At 54.0% G+C, this 21,088-nt stretch overlaps 1 protein-coding gene across 2 annotated transcripts in view; it reads left to right on the top strand.

Annotated features, from left to right (window-relative positions):
- The window catches only part of CDH4 (cadherin 4), a 394,225-nt gene that overhangs the window by 278,950 nt on the left and 94,187 nt on the right, over positions 1–21,088 (top strand). For both annotated transcript variants that reach the window (XM_074317411.2, XM_074317410.2), the window contains exon 3: positions 11,030–11,256. In XM_074317411.2, the coding sequence (XP_074173512.2) occupies positions 11,030–11,256 (227 nt within the window). The remainder of the gene's footprint in view (positions 1–11,029; positions 11,257–21,088) is intronic.

The raw sequence follows: 21,088 nt of genomic DNA, 5'->3' as shown, positions 1-21,088 counted from the left end.
TCACCTCCGTGAGCCTCAGCATCCTGGAGAAGTCGCAGCTGATAGCTCTCAGGGCTCCTGGTCCTAGGAACTGACGGTGAGGACGGTTAGAGTCCATGGAAGGCTGCAGACAATGAACCACAGCGCAGGAAATCTGTGGCCATGCCTGGCTCTCCGTCTTCTTGCAGCTCCTCAGTCATCTCTCTGGGGGAGGGCACCCCTCCTGGCAGCTCCCAATGTGAGTTTATGCAATTTATAATCAAAGCAATGACAATTGATGAACAGGGATGCTGTTGCCACGTGACTCCACAGTCCCCTGCCTCTGGGGGCCATGGCTGCCTCTGGGTGGCCTCAGCAGAGGCTGAGGGCAGTGGTGAGGAGGGTCAGGGACCTGTGCAGCCGATGCAGCCAGAGCCTCATTCGTCACAGATGTTGACGCCGTGCTGCAGGTCTGAGGGGAGCTGAGGCCTCAGGCAGACAGGACACCAGACGCTCACTCGTTCACTCAACAAACACTTGCTGAGCACCACCCACCTGTGCACCTGCTCGGCGCTGGTCCAGGCAGCCGGGGCACATGGAGACCAAGACGGCAGGCCTGCCTCCAGGAGCCTGCCTGGCCAGTGAGCGGGCATCGTGTTCCCGTGTGTAACAGACCACAGACATAGGGGCTTAAACACCGTAAACTGACTACCTCACAGTTCTGAGGTCAGAAGATCAAAGAAAGCCTGCCATCACGGTGTGGGCAGGGTGGGCTCCTTCTGGAGCCCGGGAGGCTCCTTGCCGGGCCTTTTCCAGCTTCGAGAGGTGCCCACACTCCTTGGCTCACGGCGCCTCCCTCCACCTTCAGAGCCAGCATGTAGCATCTTCCAGTCTGTCTGAGCTGTGCGGCCATTGTCACATGCCCTTCTCCGACTCTCATCTCCTGCCTCTCTTATAAGGACCTTGTGGTTCCACTGGGTCCGCCCAGGATCCAGGGTCATCCCCCATTTCAAGGTCCTTAACTTGTCCACGTCTACAAAGACCCTTCTGCTGTGTGAGGTGACATAGTCCCAGATTCTGGGATTAGGCCTCAGACATCTTTAGGGGCCATTAGACTGTCTGCAGTGGAGGCAGACAACCTACCCACAGGTTTGTGTGGCGCGGTGTCATGTGGACGTGTGCTGGGCTGGAAAATGCAGCAAGATATGGGATAGAGTGGTCAGGAGAGGTGTCTCCAGAATTGGTGTTTTGTCTGCGGGGTGGGAGGGGGCCAGCAACGGAGACATGGGAGCGATCAGTGCAAATGTCCTGGGGCGCTAACAGTGGACAGCTGCACACTGAGATGGGTCACTGGGAGCCTGTGACAAAGATGTGTGCCCCACAGTCAGTGGGGGGGGAGTCCACAGGGGGAGGCAAATGAGGCCAGACCCTGGGGCTGAGGTGCTGAAACACAGAGGTGCAGGTGCTGAGATGGGAGGGACTTCAAACGCACCATGGACTGGACAGCCCAGGTGTGCTGGCCCTGGCTGGGCAGCACTGACCCGGGGCAGGCGATGAGCCAGCGGCCGCCCTGGAGGCCTGGGCTAGGTCAGGAGGGCAGTCCAAGGTGGCGTGCTGGGGTCCGGCCTCGTCTTGCAATAGGCAGGTACCCAGCCCTATTCTCCCTTCCCTCCCTCCTCCTCACCAGCTTAAAGCCGGTATCAGATGCCCGCTTCTGCAGAAAACACCCATGCCAGCCTATCCATGGCCCTCCAAGAGCATCCAGTCCCAGAGACAGACCCGTCACCACAAGGCACCATCTGAGTGGTCAGAGGACATCATGAGTGAGGGACGATGAGACCAGAAGAGCAGGAGGGCGTCCCCAGTCACGGACGGGCTCCTTGAGTGCCAGGTGCCAGGTGACGACACCAACCAGGTACCCAGGGCATCCAGCCCCTGGCCAGCAAGAGAGTTACGTCTCTTAGCTTCCCACCCGGTGATGGTGGCCAGAATTCCTTGGTAAAGACGCAAGAAGTCATGTTTTTTAATGTTAATGAACTAATGGGAAGAGAGCAGAGGCTTCCCTGAGTCCCCACGCATGGCCCTGGGCCTGGGACTGGGCAATTAAGGCCAGGAGCTAGATGCTGGAAGGTTCTGTGCAGCCAGGGTCAGCTGGGCAGAGCTGTTCTCACATGTGGCCTGGCTCGTTTCCTCATCCTGATGTATCGAAAAAGCTTGGTTGCTCCACTATCTGGGCAGATGCACAAACAATGTGCACACAAAAAAGTGCTTTGGAAAAGTGCTGTGCACAGCCTGACACCGCGGTGCCGCCCAGGCTCTGGACACTGGCCGAGAGGCCTGCGTGACATATGGTTTTAGAGCGCATCCTAGAATGCTGAGCTGGGGAGGCCAAGCTGTCCCCGAGAAGGAAGGCAGCTCAGAGCAGGCAAGTGATGCAGACCATCCAGATTTGAGGAAGGGGCAGCAGAAGAGCCAACTTCCAGAATATTCCTGGGGAAGCACAACCTGCACCTTTCCCAAATCCCTCGCCCCTTTCCGTAAGGACAAGCCACATTCACACCTCAGTTCTTCCCAGAAAGACAGGAGCCTGGAAACACAGCCCCTCTGGGTGTTTGAGGAAACAATTTGGGTGTGACAAAGGAAGGCTCCTCTCTGGGTGTTGACACCCCAACTCCACACTGGACCCTCATTGTGGACAAAGCCTGTACTGCCTGACCCCAGACATGGGTGCAGTGTAACCGCAGCCCCGTCGGGCACGGCTCCCACTTAGCGGCGCTGGGAAGAAGTGTCTCACATGCAGGGGTGTCATGAAAAGACCCAGGAGCTTAGTCAGACACTGACAGGAGCCACACAGGAGGGCAGTGCCACGCATTGTGTGACGGACAGTCTGGGGTGCTGGAGCCTAGCCCTGGGGTCATGTACCTCCTGCCCATGGCACTGCAGCTGGAGGGGACGTGGCACCACGAATGCCGGGGCTTCTGGCAGCAGCTGTCCCTCTCTGGGACTTTATTATTTACCGTGTCACCGTTCCCGAAGGGTTGGCTAGTGGGTGAGGTGACAGCCGCCTTTGGAACTCCCCGGGTCCCCATCTTGGCCCTGTACCAGACAACCACCGTGGTCAGCAGTCACGAGTGGCCTCACCTCTGCCGAGACCTGCATGGAGAAGGCTCTCCGGGGCCAGTGCTACCAAAGCAATGATCAGAATCGTATCCACGTTCTTAGTGCAGCCGAATGGCGTCACCTGTGACAGCCACATGTCGTGTGGCACTTCAGTGGGCTCTAATTGGAGCTTTTGCTTTTTTTTTAAGTTTTGGCAATTTTTGTTCACCACTAACACACAGCAAGATGCAGCCGCCTGCCTGGTGCTTGGACGTGAGGGAGCGTTTCCGAGCCTGCAGCCTCATGGTAGAACCTTCCCAGGTACCAGTCAGTCAGCCGGGGGGGGGCTCTCAGTATTTTATTCCTTGCTTTAAAAACACAAGCTGTTTTCCCCTGGAAGAGCCTGTAATGTGCGGAAACATTAGGGATATTGCAAAATGGTTGCGAGGAGTAACTGTGGAAATATTTCACCAGAGCATTAACCTCCGCTGCCATGTCTCCCCGCCCAACCCAGAGAGATAATTTCTCCCCGTCTTTATCTCGTTCCTCCGTATAATTGCTGCTTTAAATCACAAAAGCCTTTAGAGTTATGAATGCAGAATGCACAGAGCTGTATTTAGACTGTGCTCACCTACAATGCCGCCATCCAGTCCCCCCCAGAAGAGACACAATGGGAGCCGCTGGGAACCAAAGGAAATGGCGGGAAATGGCGTTCAGCTCTCCAGGTGCCCGTGAATACCTGTTAACGTGTGTGACAGCCCAGCCTGTGTCCCCTGCCAACTCCTTTGTGCTTCCCTTCTGGAGAGTGGGTAATTCCTGGGAGGTTGTGTTTCACTCGGCATTGTTTTTTAAATGAAGGTACACTCTCAACCCTGACTGTGCAGAGAAAGCCCAGGCGGGTGGGGAAGCACCTTCCTTTGTTCAAAAGCAAGAGGGCGACTGTGGCTGCCTGTGGAGTTTACAAATCCAAGGTCCCGCTTTGCATCTGGCGATTGTCAAAGTCAGTGTCTTCATTCTTGTCACCCCCTTTTGCTTCTGGGTCCCAAACAGGAGGCTGGGAGCGGAGCCCCAACCTGGGGAGGGAGACGCGTGGACATCGTGCCCCAGCTCCCGTCTGCCTGCAGGCGCACACGGTGCTTTCATGTCCCCGCAGCCTGTAAATGCCAGGCCTTGCGCTGGGCATCTCCTCATCCTCAAGGCATTTAATTACCACAAACACCCTCCCCGTAGAGGTTGTTATTTCCACTTGCCCATTAGCTTGGCACCTCCCTCCTGGCAGTAAATTGATGAATCCTGCATCTGACTGTGGGCTGCAGGCTCACGCCTCGGGGCTGTCGGGTCAGCTCAGATATGTTCAGAGAGCTTTACGAGCGCGCCAAGGCCAGACAGCTTGTCCCGCTGGCTCCGCACGCTGCGTTCATTCACATCTGTCATGGTTGACGCACCTAATAGGCGCTGCTCACATAGTAGGAACTCAGTGAGAGGGGCTGAAGCCTCCTGTGCACGTCTTTCTCTTTTCAGCAGCCAGAAAAAAGTCTAGTCCTAAAACTGCCTTTCTCTGACAGATGCCTTTCCTTTCCGAGGAAAGTCCAGCATCTTCTTTCACCGTCTTCAAATGAGGCTTCGGCAGGAGCAAGCCCAGTGGGAACAGACGGAGTTTGGCAAGATGGGGTTGGCTAACAGGGCGGGACAGCCCCTCCCGGTGAAACGCTTGGGCAGGCCTGGCTGTGCCACGGCCCCCAGGTTTCCCAGGTCTCATGTCTAAGCCATTCCTGGTTCACTGACCTTTCCACAAATTTTAATTTACACTGAGGCGTAAGATGTCATATAATTTTTATACATTTGGCTGAGCTTTTTGGCCATTAGATTAAAAAACAATTCTTTATCAAGATTTCATGTCAAACTTGTTCAAGGCTTAATTACCTCGGGATAATCGCTTCGTCTGCATAACGTCCTGCACAGGGCGCCCTTCGGCACCAAAGGCTGTGTTTCTCCAGAAAGGAGCACCAGTGAGGTCTGGGAATCAGTTCGAGGGCCGCGTGAGGCCGGGACCCACTGCCTCCAAAGTGATTTTGTCAACTGGCTGTTTTTCCTGCCAGGGTTAAGCCACCAACATTTAGCTCCGGTGGGGGGATCTGCAGAGACATTACTGCAAGACCCAGCCCAGCACACAGCTCTTCTGGTGTTGGGGTTTAATGGCCGTCGTCTCCATGGGCCTCCATCAGAGAAAGGGCTGTGGGGTGTCTTTTCTGCTCAAGGAAAGAGAGACGGAAGCATCACAACCTCCTCCCTCAGGAACCTCATAGTCTCACATTAGAGGGAACAAACCGAGAAGGTGGTGGGACGCAGGGAGCCTTTGCAGGACATGCATAGACGCGTGTGCCCCAGGCTGAGGTGACCTGGCAGCTAATCTGAGCGGCATCCATGAAAACTGTTTCTTTAGAGGCAGCATTTGCTTTGGGCCTTTATCTTTCTAAGTGACGTTTGATTTATTGTAGGAAAGAAATCATAGTCCGAACATGTGGGATACCTCTAAAAGTGGTGGCAGGTCCATGGGGGAACAGCAAACAGAGGTGACCCATGACATGGTGTGACACTCACACGAGCTGCCATTGTGAACATTTATTGCTACATACACATTAACAGTGCTGACAGACTCTCTCCCCTTTCTCTCAGGCACATGGTAGGATTTCATCTCCTCGTTCTTTGCGGGTAGGGCTGGAGCATGTCATCCGGCCAGAAAGTGGGGGCAGAGGCCTGAGAACCCTGTGTGATCCCTATTTCCCACCACCAGATAGTCCTTGCCCTGGTGGTGGCAGAAGCAGCCTGAGGGTTCACAGTAGAGCCACCCTGCCAGCCCACAGTGCCGTGTCTCATGATTTGGGGCTGTTTGTCACTTAGCTTAACCCAGCTTCATGCTGACTGATACACCCTGAATCCAGTGTACTTTTCTCCCCATGATAACAGAGAGCATTTGGGTTCAACCATTTTAGGTTTCACATGTCCCCTCGCCCACACAGGACTCCCCAAGCCCTTTAATGGTGTCGTGTGCACTGAAACTTTCTGAGAGAGAGAGACATAATGTGCACAGTTGTCACTTAGGTGAGACCATATTCCCACCCCATCCCTCGTGCTAGCCCTGGACTCGTGTTACTTGGACATTCTTTGGACAGCAATGTGACCCATTAAGAGTGTGTGGCAGATTCCTCTGTGCTCTTTAGAAACATGGTTTGGATCAGGAACAACCAAACCAACAGCGGGGACTTTGCTCCTTGGGGGTGGCCCTCAGCTGAGGAAGGGGACGGCAGCGTGAGACTGTTAGAAAGAGGAATGGTGCATTTCCTGTCTGTGTTGCGGTAGAATTCCTCCTCACCACCGAGCCTTCCTCATCCCAGCCTGGTAAACATGTCCCCACGTTGCAGGAGATCACAGAGCCCAGACATGTGTCGGACCCATCCTGGAAAGGAGCTCAGAGGGCACCGCGTGTGGCCCCATTTTCTGTGAATAACTCCTCCACCATGTCCATGCAGGACCTCAAGGAGCCCCAGGTGGACCCTGCGTCTCTGTGGGGCTGTTCCCCTCACTGAGGGCATCTTAGTGAGGTTGGGATTATCCCCTGCTCCCCGTCAGACGCCGCCCTGGCTCCTCTTACACCTGGGTCCCTCCTGGGGCCCCAGGACCAGTCAGGCCCCCTCCTGGGGTTCTCCTGGGACCTTGCAGCATGCGTTCCCCAGCATGGCGCCCGGTTTCAGTATATGTGTGTGTGAGTGGCGTGGGTTCCCTGCCCTGTGCTGTGAGGTTCCTGAGAGTGTGTGCACGTCGCCCGAGGCCATCCCTCCCACCCTCCCCCGAGCTTCAGGCAGACTGCACACACCAGACGTTTCCATCCTTGGTTTACAGGCACCCCAACAGTCTGCTCATCTCAAGGGGGTCCCCAATATCTCAAAGCCAAGTGTGCCATGAATGCGCCCGCACCAAAAGCCCTGCAGAGGGGAGACCCAGGGAGGGGTTGCTGGGCAGTCCGTGTGGCTGAGCGTGGGGAGAAAATGTGTTTGCGTTTCCTGAGTCCTTTTCTTTACTTTAGAGAAATGGTTGCCTGCCACTCCGAGTGTGTTTACAGAGGGAGCGGCTGGTGAAGTTCAGGGTCATGTTTGGATTCTGCCCCAGCAAACGGACACTGAAGCTGTGCCAGGCAAGGGGGCTGCCAGCTGCCAGGAGGGGGCCCAGAGCCAGCGCGGGAGGGGGCCCGGGGCTGTGCACCGTCCAGGACACTGCACAGGGCTATCTCGGGCCATCCCTCACACCCTCAGAGAGCATCCTCACCCCAAAGTGAGAGTGTGCACCCTCACTCACAGTGCTGGTGGCCTCAGGGCCAAACCAGGACAGGCCGGGCAGCAGCGGCTTCACAGCCACCACCTTTGTAACCACAGAGGTCAGCCCCCACGTCCTGCCAGACTCTGGTGAAAGCCCCTCGATTAGAACCCCGGGAACTCTGGAATGTGTGAGCTCAGAGCAGGTGGGAGGAGGCTGCAGGCTCCCGCCCTGGGGGGCCCACTCCATGCCTGTGAGGTCCAGAGGCGCTTGCCCACCTGCAGCCTCCTGGGGCATTTGCAGTCAACGTGCCGTCCACCTCCGTAGTCAGGATCTGCTCATAACCCCAGATTCTCCTCCTGGTTTGTACATCTGAGGTCGAGGGCAAAGGGTAACACAGGCTTTGTGTGTGTTTCTTATGAACCTAAAGAGAGAGAGCCGGTAAAGAATGGTTGCTGGTCCAGCGCTGTGGGGCCCAGAGGACGGCCCCTGGCTCCTGTCTGCCTGTGGGTCGTCTGTTCTCGGTGTACCACCCATCCCACAGCTTCGGGACCAGCCGGCCACATGCAGACCTCAGCTGAGGAGGGTCCCATCTGCCCTCCTGAATGTTGCCAGGGCTCAAATGTTACGTCCTCCCTCCGTATTTAGAACAGAGAGCTATGAGAGGAGAAAGAACTTGCGGACAGGTGACCACGGAGCAGGACTGCCCTAAAACCAGACAGCAAGCAGCCCCCAGCTGCCCTGCGGGTGAAATGCAGTAAAATCGTGCACCAGGCCTGGACGCCCATCGGGAGCCCCTTCCTCTCGTGGGCCCCCCCATCAGTAGAGAGGATGGCAGAGGAGGGGAGGCAGCCTCTGGGGACAGGAAAGAGCCATCTCTCTGCCTGGGCTCCATTGCGAATGATTTATTTAGCTCAGTCCTGATGTGCCAGCCGCTAATGAGGGAGGCTGGGGTCCCTTTCTTGTGTTGTAGAGGGTCCCCCAGGGTCTGCTCCCCGGGCCCAGGCTGTCTCTCCCTTACCACCTCTCATGAGCGGCGTTCACATGTGTGATGACAGCCCGAGAGCAAGGAGCCCGGAGCCCGGCCCCGATCACCCGAGCCTGGGCGCTGCGGAAGGAGAAGCTCGTGGAAGGGACGTGGTGGAGGGTACTGTGACTTCACTGTGTCCTTGTAGCCACAGGCATGTTAGGGACCCACGGGGCGGGGCGGGGCAGTGCCAAGCAGAGCTCGGCAGGCATCCCCCAGGCACCAGAACCCGCCCGCTCCTGCCTTTGGGCGCAGGTAGCCCAGTGGGCCCCGCCTGGGGTGCTCCCTGCGGGTCAGGCTGTGTCGGTTCCCTCTCCCGCACCCCGACTCGATGGACGCTTCCTGAGCAGAGACCACATGTAGGGTACGACATGCCTGGTCTTTATTTCTCAGTGTACTCACCTGTAAGGTGGGGTGACAGCTGTCCCTGTGCAAGTTGTGGGGATGGAGTGAGAGGGTCTGGGCACTGAGTTTGGCACAGTTCCTGGCACAGGGTAAGAATGCTACTGATGGTCCCCAGGTGACGATGGTTCGACTTACAATTTTGCGACTTTATGATGGTTCCTGAGCTAGTCAACTGTGTATTACAGAGCAGTGTGTGCTCGGTGACTGCCCGACTGTGGCTGGGGTAAGTGTCCTGAGAACACGTGAGGTGGTCCAGGCGGGGCTTTGACGCTCGGTGGTTAGACGCAGTGAATGCATTTTCAACTGAGGATATTTCAACTTGCGGCGGGTTTATCAGGATGTAACCCCCTGGGAAATGCAGGAGGGTCTGTATAAGCAAGAGCTGCCGTGTTATCGTAACGACCGTCACCGTCTGTCCCGTGGCCAGGGAGAGACATATTTGCCCGACTTAGAAATGGTCACTCCCTCCCAGCCACGTTAGCCGCAGTGACATTCCCGCAGCGGGAATGTTCAGAGAGCCTCTGACGCAGCTCTCAGCGGAATAGGACCTGTTCGCTGGTGGTTTGTTCTTCTGAAGGCAGCACTGACTCTTGCCTCAGACGCCGCCAAAGCTCTGTCTGTGCCTGTTTTATAAATACAGTGGCATCGTCATTTAATCCTGAAGAAACGCAAACCCACCCTGTCCGACCCCTTAGTGTCCTCAGAAATTTGCTTCCAGAGAACAAAGAGGCTTATTTATTTATACATTTTGTGCTAATCTCCCAGCAATCATGGAACTGTCATTTGTATCTTCGCCGGTGACAGTTGGGCATCAGAAATGATTGAGCCACTCAGTTTGTTGCTGATTTTAATTTGTTTACTGTTGAGGTGAACCGTACTCTAAAAGCAGTTCGGAATTTTCCTGTCACATGAAAAAAGTGTGATTATTCCCTGATGGGGGGATATTTCCAGGGAGCACATCGCACTCGAACCCTGTCACCCTCAGTCGCCTGAGACCCCCCGGGTGTGCAGCCCTGGCACACGCACATGTGTACTCGAGGGCCAGACGGGGCAGAAACGGCTGGTTTCATCCCATTTAAAAACATTTTTATATCAAACCCACAAGTGGGAGGGGCTGGTAACTGGGGAGATGTGTAAAGTGAAGTATTTGAAATGAGGGGGAACGCGCACGTTATTTATGATTTCAAGGCAGGCGACAATAACACGTGAACACAGAGGGAAGACACTGTATCAGGAGTAACACTGAAGAGCTTTTTTTAATAGTTTCTGGGATAAATAGTAATTAAATCATGTAAGCTGTGACAGTGAAATTGCTTTTAAAAATCCATCCTCCCACCAAAATTGCTAAGATACCACATATTTGTAAGTACTAGGTAACTTTATCCATCGTTTTTATCAGAAGAATGTGACACTGGCTGTTGCTGCCTCATAATTTACTGCGGCATTAGGTGGCATGCATATAAAGATGCGAGAATGCGGGCCTGAGGAATGCCCGCTGCTGGCACGGCTTTCTCGCTGCGGAATTACGCGCGGCAGTGCCGCTGGAGTCCTCTGGAGGGGCTGGCCGTTCGGGCCCAATTAATGTTTGGGATGCAAAGCTGCGTGCCTAGACTCTGTGTCCAGTTCGCTGAGGAAACGCCGTCCAAGGTCACTGCCGGTCCAGCTTCTGGACCCGCACGGCCTCATGGAGCGTGCGCAGGTGTCGCTGAGGGAGGACATGGTCTGGGGCACGCAACAGATTGGAGCTCTGCTCAGAACCCGTTGTCCTGCTGCGTCCCTACACTGCCTCCTTGGGGTGGGAAAACCACTCCGTCGGGGGCTTCAAAGTCTGGTGGCAGGAGGTTTGCGTGTGGCCAGCGAGGGAGGGAGGCAAGCGAGGGAATCAGAAATTGTTTTCAGGAGGGAAGTCCCCAGACCTGCTGCCACCAGACTCCTGTTGAGTTCATATAGTGGGAAGGGAGAGACGCAGTGGCAGGAACATAGAGCAGCTGTGTCTCCGATGTCATGAAATGCACGGTGGCTTTTTTTATTTCCTTTTTCTGCGGCCTCTGTGAATTCCCCCAGTCGACAAACAAAACCCAAGACCTGAAGGTCAAACCATCAGTCCGGTCACTATTTTCCTGCTGCTCATTAGTGACCTGGCACCTGCTCCCTAAAAAGTGACCTGTGAGCTCTCTGGCTGCCGTCTGCCTGCCAGGTCCTGACCCTTCTCCCCCCATTCTCTTGCAGTCAAGTTCAGCAGCTGTTTGGGGACCAAGGGGACACAATATGAGACCAGCAGCATGGACTTCAAAGTCGGGGCAGACGGGACAGTCTTTGCCGCCCGAGAGCTGCAGATCCCCTCGGAGGAGGTGGCCTTCACTGTGACAGCATGGGACCGCCACACCGCGGAGCGATGGGACACCATGGTGCGGCTGCTGGTGGCCCAGACCTCATCCACGCTCCCTGGACACAAGGTAAGCGGGACTGCATGCAGTAGACTTGGTGCTGTCCTTCGTCCTCCAGGTCCCTGCAGAGGCTCCCGATGACAGGCTGACACCTTCGCCGGCCGGAGTGGCCCTCTGTCCTGTCCACTGAGGCAGGGCCACCTCACCACAGGTGCTCGGTGCCCTGCGCTCAGCTTGAGACACTGCTGTCACCTTGATGGTCTTAGTGATTCTTTAGACAAGGGCCCCTTGTGTCCATCTCACACGGGTCACCATCTGATGGCATGCCCTCTCCTGCCTGACACTTGTAGCCACCAGCCCCGGAGACTCCCAAGGCCTGGAGGGATGGGGAGGAAGGCAGAGGTGGGTGGCTGGCCACGCAAGACAGACAGAGCAGCTGGAATGAGACTGGTTCAGAGAAGGAGGAGGGGGAAGGGGAGGGCGGGAGGGTTTCACACAGATGCAAACCAGTGTTATCCAACCTCCCGGTGGCTTCATTTCCTGCTGCTTTGCCTGCATGGCCTGTGTCCATAGGCCGGGAGGGGTGAATTCACCTTCCCCTGGTCCTGAAAGGTTTCTCTCGTCCCTCATGTCCCAGCCATTCAGGAGCAGACTGCTCAGCAACCCATCATGAACCCCCAAAATCCTCAGTGTTTAGTTTCATTTGTCTGAGGGGACAGAGTGCTTGTCCCCTCTGCCCGTCCCGTGTTTCGGCAGTTGTGTTGGCCTTCGGCATGGGGGCTGCCAGGCTAGCAGAGAGTCCCAGGCCAGCTGGCCAGTGGGAGGGAGAAAGTTCCTGGAGCCCCTCAGAGTTCACGTGAGGCCCGTGGGCTCGGCAGTATCTTTGTGGCGTCGTATGTGTGGCTCATTAGCAAAGGAAAGCTCACAGGTGAAGTGGTACAAGGTGACCTTGGATGGCATTCACGGTGTTCCTAGGAAAAGGGTTCATGAGAAGTAAAGGGTTAAACCAAGCTGACCAGTTTCCTTTCTATAGATTCTCCCAGAACCTTACACAAACATGCTCTCTGAACCTCCGTGGGAGACTGTCTGCAAGTTTCCCCAAACCTGCTGACCAAGGAACACTCTTCATGGAACTTCTTGTAATACAAGTGTTCCAAGGTGTCCAGTTTGGGAAAACCAGGATCTGTGTCTTCTTTTTAAACAAGTACAAAAGTGGTTTAGGTTGGAAAAGAGAAAGTGGGGACTCGGGTGAATGGCTTCATTTTCGGTGATGAGCTGACCCCTCTGGGAAGGACGTTTTGAGTGCTGTGAGCCAGGCATGGAGACACGTTTCTAACAGCCATGTGCCCCAAATCGTGAGCCTCACCTTGTGGGTGACAAAAACTGTGACAGATGGCTGTGATTTTTCTTTCTTTCCTGAGTGGTTATCACAAGCCACACCCTGGTGAGAAGGCGGTGAGCAAAGCAGGCCCTGGGGGCAGCCCTGGGGACACTGTCCCCTGGGGGGGTCTTCCCTCCAAATGGTGGGGAGGGGGCAGCTGTGCTAAGGCCACACCCCTGACTGTGACACAGAGTGCACCTTGTGAGCAGACAGTAGAACCTCGGATAAAAGGCACGAACTGAAAAAGCTAATAATGCCTTTTGTCAGGCATGTTAATGAGCAGATTCCTGACCTCCGTGGAAGGTGATTGCAATTAGACAGCCCCAGCAGGAGCGCACCTCCAACCCCAGGTTGCGCTGGCCCCGTCGGCAGCACAGAGGACAAAGAATCCCAGTGAGCCCGGTCATGGGGTGACCATGGGACTACACGCCTGATTGCGTGACGTGTGACCATACCAGGCAGCGGGCAGCGTCACTGCAGCCCTCCAGACCCGTCCCTGTTGTCACATTAACTTTGTTGCCGATGGCTCCCTGTTTCCTCTTCCTTCAAACCCAAAGCTCCTTGCCCTGGCTTTCTAGGACCTCAGCTAAATCCTCTCTCAGCGATGTCAACTCATCTCATCCTCATGTCTCCAGAAGTGGATGCTGTCACTGTCCCCACTTCACAGATGAGGAAACTGAGTCATGTGACCATAGCCCCTTTGCTCTATGGGAGAATACATGTTCTGGAAAGGATTGAAAAATGACTTTCTAGGTATAGCTGAACCCAGCATCGTAAAGCAGCCCGGCCCCCCTGGGTTGTGGGTTTGAATCAGGGCTTCTCCAATTTACTGGCTGATGTTCTGGGCCAAGGCAGAAATATCGGTGATCTCAGCGTTTGTCTCAAGAAATTATAAAAAGAACAGGAAACGAAACACAAAGTAGAAAGAAGGAAATAGTAAAACCAAGAGGAGAAAATAATGAAACAGAAAACAATAGAAAGAATCAACAGACAAAAGTTGGCTCTGTAAACTACTAAGCCGCTCGGTCTTTGTAAGAAAAAAGAAATTGAAAATATTATGATGTACAATTTCTACCAATATATTTCAAAATATACATGAAATGAATACCAGTCTAGAAATATACAGCTTACCAAAACCCTAAGATAATATTAGCAAACTCAGATCCAGCCATGTGTACGTACGGTAAATCGTGACCATGTTGGTCTGTTCCAAGAATGTGAGGTTGGTTTAACACATGAAAGTCAATCCATGAAATGCAGCACAGAACACAGGGTGAAAAACCACATGACCCTCTGCCTAGTGCTTGTTAAATTTAACCTCCATTCAGGATGAAAATATCAGCAAATTAGGAAAAGAAGGGACTGTCCTTAATCTCACAAGAGGTGTCTCTGAAGAGCCTCCAGAAACCCTCCCATGTGCTGCTGGAATACTCAAACTCTTCCTTGACACCAGAAACAGGAGAACAACACTCCCATCACACGCCAGAGGTCCCAGCCAAAGTTAGGCAGAGAAAGGAATCAGAATAGGTAGAACTAACATTAAGTGTAGCTTATAGGATTGTGAATGCAGAAAATCTAAAAGTATCTGCAGGTAACTTCCTGGATTTATCGACTGAGGGTAAGACGGCTGTAAAAGTAATTGTACCTCTGTAGACCAGGAATGAATAGAGATTGAAATGCAAACCAGAGACCAATCACGATAGCGTTGAAAACGATCACATAACTAGGAACAAATCTGACAAAAAATGTTCAAGTCCCTTCCATATTATTGAGAGCAATTAAAGAATCCTTTCGAAACAGAGGGAGGTGTCGTGCTTATGACTTAGAAGGCTTGGTGTTGTGGTGTATGATGATATCCATTCTACCCAAAGTCTTCCGCAAACTCAACACGAGCCCAGCAACAGTCGCAGCGTGCCTTTTGTTCGTTTGTGTGTAGTAAGCCCCAGAGAGTTTCTCAGCCTCTGCACTATTGCCACTTGGGGCCGCCCTGCACCGTAGGAAGTTTAACAGCATCTGTGGCCCCCACCCCTAGATGCTAGCAGCACCCCACCACCCCCATATGCAGCCAAGGCTCTCTCCAATCATTGCCAAATGTGCACTGGAGGCAAAATTACCCCCGTGTGGGAACCACTAAACTGCGATAATTAAAATGGTGTGGTTTGGGAGCAGAGATGGTCACATGGACAAATGGAACAGAATACCAAAAAAAATATTTCATGTCTTAAAAAATCATCTTCGTGAAGTTGTGACTTTTATACAAGAAAATTCACCCACTTCACATACACAGCTTGACAAACCTTGTCAAATGCAGGTGACGTAGACACTCGACTCTTTTGCCAGAGTGACACTCTGTGGCAGGTCAGCAGACTGCAGCTCACAGGCCACGTCTGACTGCCACCTGCCTTTTGATGGCCTCCAACCTAAGAATGGTTTCTACACTTTTAAATGGTTATATAATCTAGGTTATACCTGTATTTACACCCCCGATTTCGCTTCTTGGCCTGCCATGCCTATAATATTTAACTCTCTGACCTTTTAACAAAACATTTGCCAAGCCCTACTTAGAATAATGGGGAAAGGACCCTCTTTTCAATAAATGACGCTGAGCCAAGGGGGCACCTGAAGAGACGAGAGTGACACTCCCCCCCACCCCATGCCACACCAAACGTCAGTTCTCGGTGGGTTGTGAGTCTAAGTGAGCAAGACAAAACGAGACAACTGGAAGAGGATGTAGGGGGTGAGTTGTGGGGAAGCCTTCTTACACGTGACACAGGAAGCACGAAGTGTACGGAAGAGGGTGATAGTTGGACTTCGCTAAATCTGAGAACTTCTACTCATGAGAGCGTGGACTTAAGAAAGTGAAAAGATGAGCCAGAGCATGTGTGAGAGTATTTGTGGCACTTAGCGACGAAGGACGCACATCCAGAATGTACAGAGGACCGCAGATCACCACGCAAAGACAGATAGCCTGCCAAGAAACAGGCGGGAGACTTTATCAGGCCGCCCACCACAGAGGAGAGCCTGGTGGTCCGTCCGCGTGAAGACGTGTCAGCCTCAGCAGGGCAATGCACATGATAGCCGAGAACCTACCAGACGCCTAAACTTAGAAAGACTGATAACACCAGATACTGGTGAGGGCGTGAGCGGGGAGACTTCCTGGAGTCTGGCGGAAGTGTAGGTGGTACAAGTCTTCAGATGGCAGCTCAGCGTTTTCCCCTTCAAGTTGAGTACACGTGTGCCTGGTGAAAAGGAAAACCATTCCTCTGCTCACACCACGCTGCTACCAAAGGTGCGGCTTCTCCACTTTTCTTGGATATCACCTGGAGGTCCGACAGTTTAATTCCGTCTGACACTGACGTCCCAGCGTCAGCACAGGCCATGCAGGTGAAAGGCTGTCTCACCGACCACCCCCACCGCAGATGCCAGTTGCAAGTTGTGGGTAACAGACCCCATGTCTGTCTAACGAGGCTACAGATCAGAGGTTCCCATGTCCCCTCCTCAGCTTGATGCTTTGCTGCGACGGTTTACAGAACTCAGGGAGCCGTGCTGTCTGCCCTGCTTTTTTATAAAGGGTGAGAGAAAGATGAACTCCCAGATGCAGAGGTGCATAGGGCGAGCTGGGCACGTCCTGAGTGTGGGAGCTTCTGACCCCGTGGAGTGGGGTGTGTGCACCCTCCCAGCACACAGGTGCGTTCACCGCCCCAGAGGCTCTCCAAACCCCATAGTGTAGGAATTTTTATGGAGGTTTCATCACAGAGGTGTGATCAGTTATTAACTCAGTCTCCAGCCCCTCTCCCCTCCCAGAGAGTAGGGGGAGTGACTGGGGGTGGGGCTGAAAGCCCCAAGCTTCTCGCCGTGGCTTTGGTCCTACTGGTGACTGGCCCCCATGCTAAGCCACCCAGGAGCCCATCAAGAATGGCTGAATTAGGACCAAAGACGCTCCTGTCACCCAGGAAATTGCAAGGGGGTTAGGTGCCCAGTGTCAGGAGCAGGGACAGACCCCAAACGCGTATTTTCTATGAGGCATCACTAGTGTCAGGTACATTGCCCGATACAAGTGCACACACACGTGCCAAGAGCTCTGCACCTGGCCTCTGACACGCCTGCAAACGGCCCACCTGCTCGTCATCATCAGAGTGGACGGTTCACTGTGCTGGGTTCGGACAGTGGACTGTTACACAGCAGTGAAAACAGACAGGCTCTAAGCAGGAGAAAGAACGTGAGTGGACCTCACAGAGGCGTGTTGAGGAGAAAAGGCAGGAGCCATGCACACAGTGTCATTGTGTTTGGGTAGGTCCTAGCGTGTTGTAGTCAGGATGGAGGCCGGAGGGGGCGGCTGTGTGGGCTTGAGGGACGTGAGGGGGCTCTTGGGGCAGGGTCTATGCTGGGATCATTCGTTAGCTGCTCACTGAGGTTTCAAGCAGTTTTCTGCGTGCAGCTTATAATTCACGATTTTAACTTGTTGTTTTTAAATGCATGCAAAGGGCATCCTGGCTGGGATTGGAGGTGGGGGGTTCAGACGGACACACAGTGAGCAAGAGTTTTTTGTCAGAAGGTTCTACAAACACAGCCTCCTTCAAAGGAGCAGTTCACAGTGTTAAAAGTCCCAGGCAACTCTTATGAAAGCAGCCTTGAAGCAATCCCCAGAGGACCGTGGCTGGGGACCCCCTAATTTCTCGGCTCTGTGCGTTTCATTTCCCTTACGTCGAGGTTTCTTCCCCCCCATCTGTTATTTCAGTGGTTCTCTGTGGAGTTGGGCAAAACTGACAGCTTTACAGTTAGATGAACCATAAAAATTTGGCGACTTTTTCTCTGTGCTTCCGTCTCCTCTCCTAGCAACTACTTAAAAGCGGGCTTTCTGTGCCTCATACAAGCAGGGCTAAATCTGGGCGAACTTTTTTTTGTGTGTGCAGTCTTGCAGGAAAGCTGATAGCAATTCAATTAGAAAATGCAAATGAGGTCACATATTTCCCACAGGAGTGCTGAATTGCCCCTCAGGAATATTCCAGCCTAACAGTAAATACTGAAGATAAAGTTTCTCGCTCAGTTGTCATCTGACTGGCTGCTGTAGCACTTGGAAGTGGCAATGGGACCTGTGGGTATAGTTTGCAAAAAAGAAACTGTTGTTTATGAAACTAATATTGGGTCTTAGTCTGTATGTCCACATTTTATGAAAGATGAAATTCAGCCAGCGACATCCCTGCATCAGACCGGGCCCGGGGGCTGATGGGTGTTCTTTCTCGGGGTTTCTGCCTCCTCAGATATATGGGCTGAGTTGTGCCCCCCTAAAATTCACGTGTTGAAGTTCTAAACTACAGGCCTTCGGGATGGGACGATATTTGTAATTTGGGTTGTGCAGACGTCATTACTTAGTCACTGGCGTTGGACTCTAATCCAACATGACTGGTTGTCCTTCTGAGAAAGGGACATGTGCACACAGACATGCACACACTGGGAGGGTGCTGTGTGAAGGTGAAGACGGGGAGCAGGGAAATGCTTTGTGTCACTACCCGAAGGTGGGCGGTGAGTCATGGCTGGGATCTCACCCACCCAGCACCCAGACGCCCTCAGGTCGTCTGCAAGCAGTTGCTCAGGTCACCAGTACAAGGCTCACCAAGACCCTGATTCTTTAGCCCCAGGGTCCCTCAGCCTCCCTTCCCTGTGTCCCGTGGTCCGTCTCTCCTCCATCCTCGTGATGTGCACCCACCCAGCCCCACAGCCCATCCCCCTGACATCCCCTCGAGTATCTTCTCCACGGGCTCCCAGGTTGGTTACAAAACAGTGGAAGGGAGAGGGCCTGGCTGAGAACCACTCCTGCGTCCGCCTGAGAGGCCAGGCTCCTGAGGTCAGGCTGGCCGTTGAGGACTCCCCACGTGGCCCTGCGGCCCCCCCATGAATGCCAGAGGGCTGGTGTGCCCACGTCTGAACCCCAATGCGGCGGGTTCAGGAGCTTTAGCTAAAGGGGGCCAGGTGGGGCTTCCATGCAAGGTGTCACCTTGGGAGAGCAGCCAGGTCGCTGGGTGCTGCCCACGTGATGGGGTCCACATGCGTCTTCAGGACGTTGCAAATACTTCCTTCATCCTTTTCCAAAGATGGCCTTAGTGTGAGTGGGAAGAGCAACTGCCCAATAATAAACGGGTAAAAACAGGAGCATATCCCTGAGCTCGTGGGGCCAAGGCCTCGGCTCTAATGAGTTAGCCCCACCCGCTCGGCAAATCCAGACAGCACTGCCCCTCACGGCCTCCCAGGCCCAGGCTGGACTGCCTTGGGGCCCGGACACGTGTGTCCGTGTATTTGCGTGCATTTCTCCGGCAGGAGGCTGTTCCCTTTCCAGAGCCTGAGGCTGGGTCCACAGCCCCGTCAGCACCCCCCACCCCAGGATGCGTAATCACTCTAGGTCTCAGTGTACCAGCAAAGCTCCCCCAAATAACTGCGGCTTTCGGCTCTGTGTAGGGGTGGAGGTGAACGATTGTTCTAATGGCTGAAGGTGAGTCCCTGCTCCCTTGTCTTTCTGCACTTCCTGCCCCACCAGGCCCCAGGGCTGACTCCCGCACCTGGTCTTGCTGCTCTGGGGTAGGCAGGAGTCGCAGAGTGGAGAAGGTAGCCCTTAGACTGTTTCAGGCTGCGAATGGCCATGTAAGGGTGAGGCCCTCCACAGCCAGACCTGGAAAATCCCAGGGAGAGAGCATCACGTGTCATCAGTTTCCCCAGAGCTGTCCCCGTGAGGGACACTGCCCAGGGCTCTGTCTCAATGAGACTGGAAGGGGAATGAGCCACCGAAACCCCGCAGGTGCCTTGCTGAAGACTCCCAGGCAGAGTGGAGAGCAGAGGGTGGGAAACGGGCCGCTGCAGGCAGTGAGGGGCTGGCCGTGCGAGCCAGGCATGGAACGGGCGGCTGGGGCCTATTCTGTCTCGCTCCCGACCACCCAGGACCATGTCCTGGAAGTGGGAGGCAGGGCACCCTCTGAGGACTCGGGCGTCCTGTGAGTCAGAAAGGTCCCGTGTCCCCGCCGGCAGTTGTCCTGGGCGTGAGTGAGGAGACAGGAGGGGATGGCGCTAAGGCTTTGCTTCCAAGCAGAGACAACCGTGCCATTTCACTCAGGAAGTCTTTCATTGTATGACTTCCATGGGAATTTCCTAACGACTCCCCGTTCTGGGAAGAGATCAGAATTAGGAAACGGCGTGGAGCTTTGGGGGCGCAGACAGGCGTTCACCTCCCACTAGTGTGTTGCAGAAGGAAAACCCACTAAGTACCTTTTCAGAACCCAGCTCATGCAAATGCCTACTTAGAAAGGCTCACATGTTCTATTTGTTAAAGAGCAGAGATGTCTCCCTGTTTGTTTCATTTTCTGTGTGTTTAATACCATTTTATTCTGTCTGTCCTTAGCTACCATGGAAACCAGCCAGAGGCTGCAGACAGTACCCTACTTAAATATTTTAAATATACATGCTTGCAGGCAAGCAACATGTACCATTTTTCAAATGTATATTGAAAGGGAAGGAGGACGTGCAGGAATGAACTATCTGTATAGATTTTAGTGCGTTGTTTTTTTAAAGCAATCTAATTATCCTCAGTGAAAACCAGCAGCAGGTTTGACATTTGGGGGAGATGTGGGGGGGACATGTTACTTCCTTTCTTGACGCGTGTTTAACCCAAAGCTATAAGGAAGCGATGAAAACAGGATGGTTGGTAAATGAGAGACATGCAGGAGTGTCATAAACGGCACTGCTATTGGGGGAATATACTAGCTACCTTTGTTCCAATGTAAGTACCGTGAGTTCACGGAGCAGAAGTGACGTGTCATCTCCCAGATGTTTCATCTGGAGGACGGAGCCCTGTGTCGTCAGTAACCTGAGACACCAGGCCCTGAGACGCTGTGTGTGTACGGCTGGGACTGGCCGCCTGTTTGCCTAAGTGTGAAAGCCTCAGGAATGGTCAGCTGAGACGGTGTAAAGGGGCCTGAGGTCCTTCTGTGTGTGAGAAGTCCAGGTTCCAGGGAGCCAGAGGCTGGACGCCATCCAGGGCAGGTGGATCAGAGCACAGAGGTGCCTGCCGATGTGCTGGCAACTGCTAAGAGCAAGGAGGGGGCAGGCTGGTTTACCTTGGTGAGGGGAGCCACGTGCTGGCTCGTCAGAGCATCACGTCTCACTTGCAGGGCCACACGTCCCCTCTCTCAGGAAGCTGCCATGCTGGGAGAGTCAGTTCCCATGGTGCCCATGCCTCAGCCTGGCGTCAGCCACACACAGAGGCGCCTGCGTGCAGCAGGAGAGCAGGCACAGTCGGGAAGTGCCCCCATTGCCTTATTATCTGCTTGTGCAAATCGCAACCACAGGCCCCCTCTAAAGCAGCCAGTCTCTGCGTTGAGGGCCTGCGGGCTGCACTGACATCCGAGAAATTAGATCTCAGGGGGAGCCATCCTGGTAACAAAAGCTGATGATCACATTGGGGGTGAGGCTGACCTGGGGCCCTTGATTACGGAGCGGCCCCGCAGACATCAGCGGTCACAATGCCAGGTTGGC

The sequence above is a fragment of the Rhinolophus sinicus genome, chromosome 13, assembly GCF_057876585.1.
Source record: "Rhinolophus sinicus isolate RSI-liver-muscle chromosome 13, RSI-T2T, whole genome shotgun sequence".
Lineage (NCBI taxonomy): Eukaryota > Metazoa > Chordata > Mammalia > Chiroptera > Rhinolophidae > Rhinolophus > Rhinolophus sinicus.
Note: the sequence above shows the minus strand (reverse complement) of the source record. Positions and strands in the feature narration are given on the sequence as shown.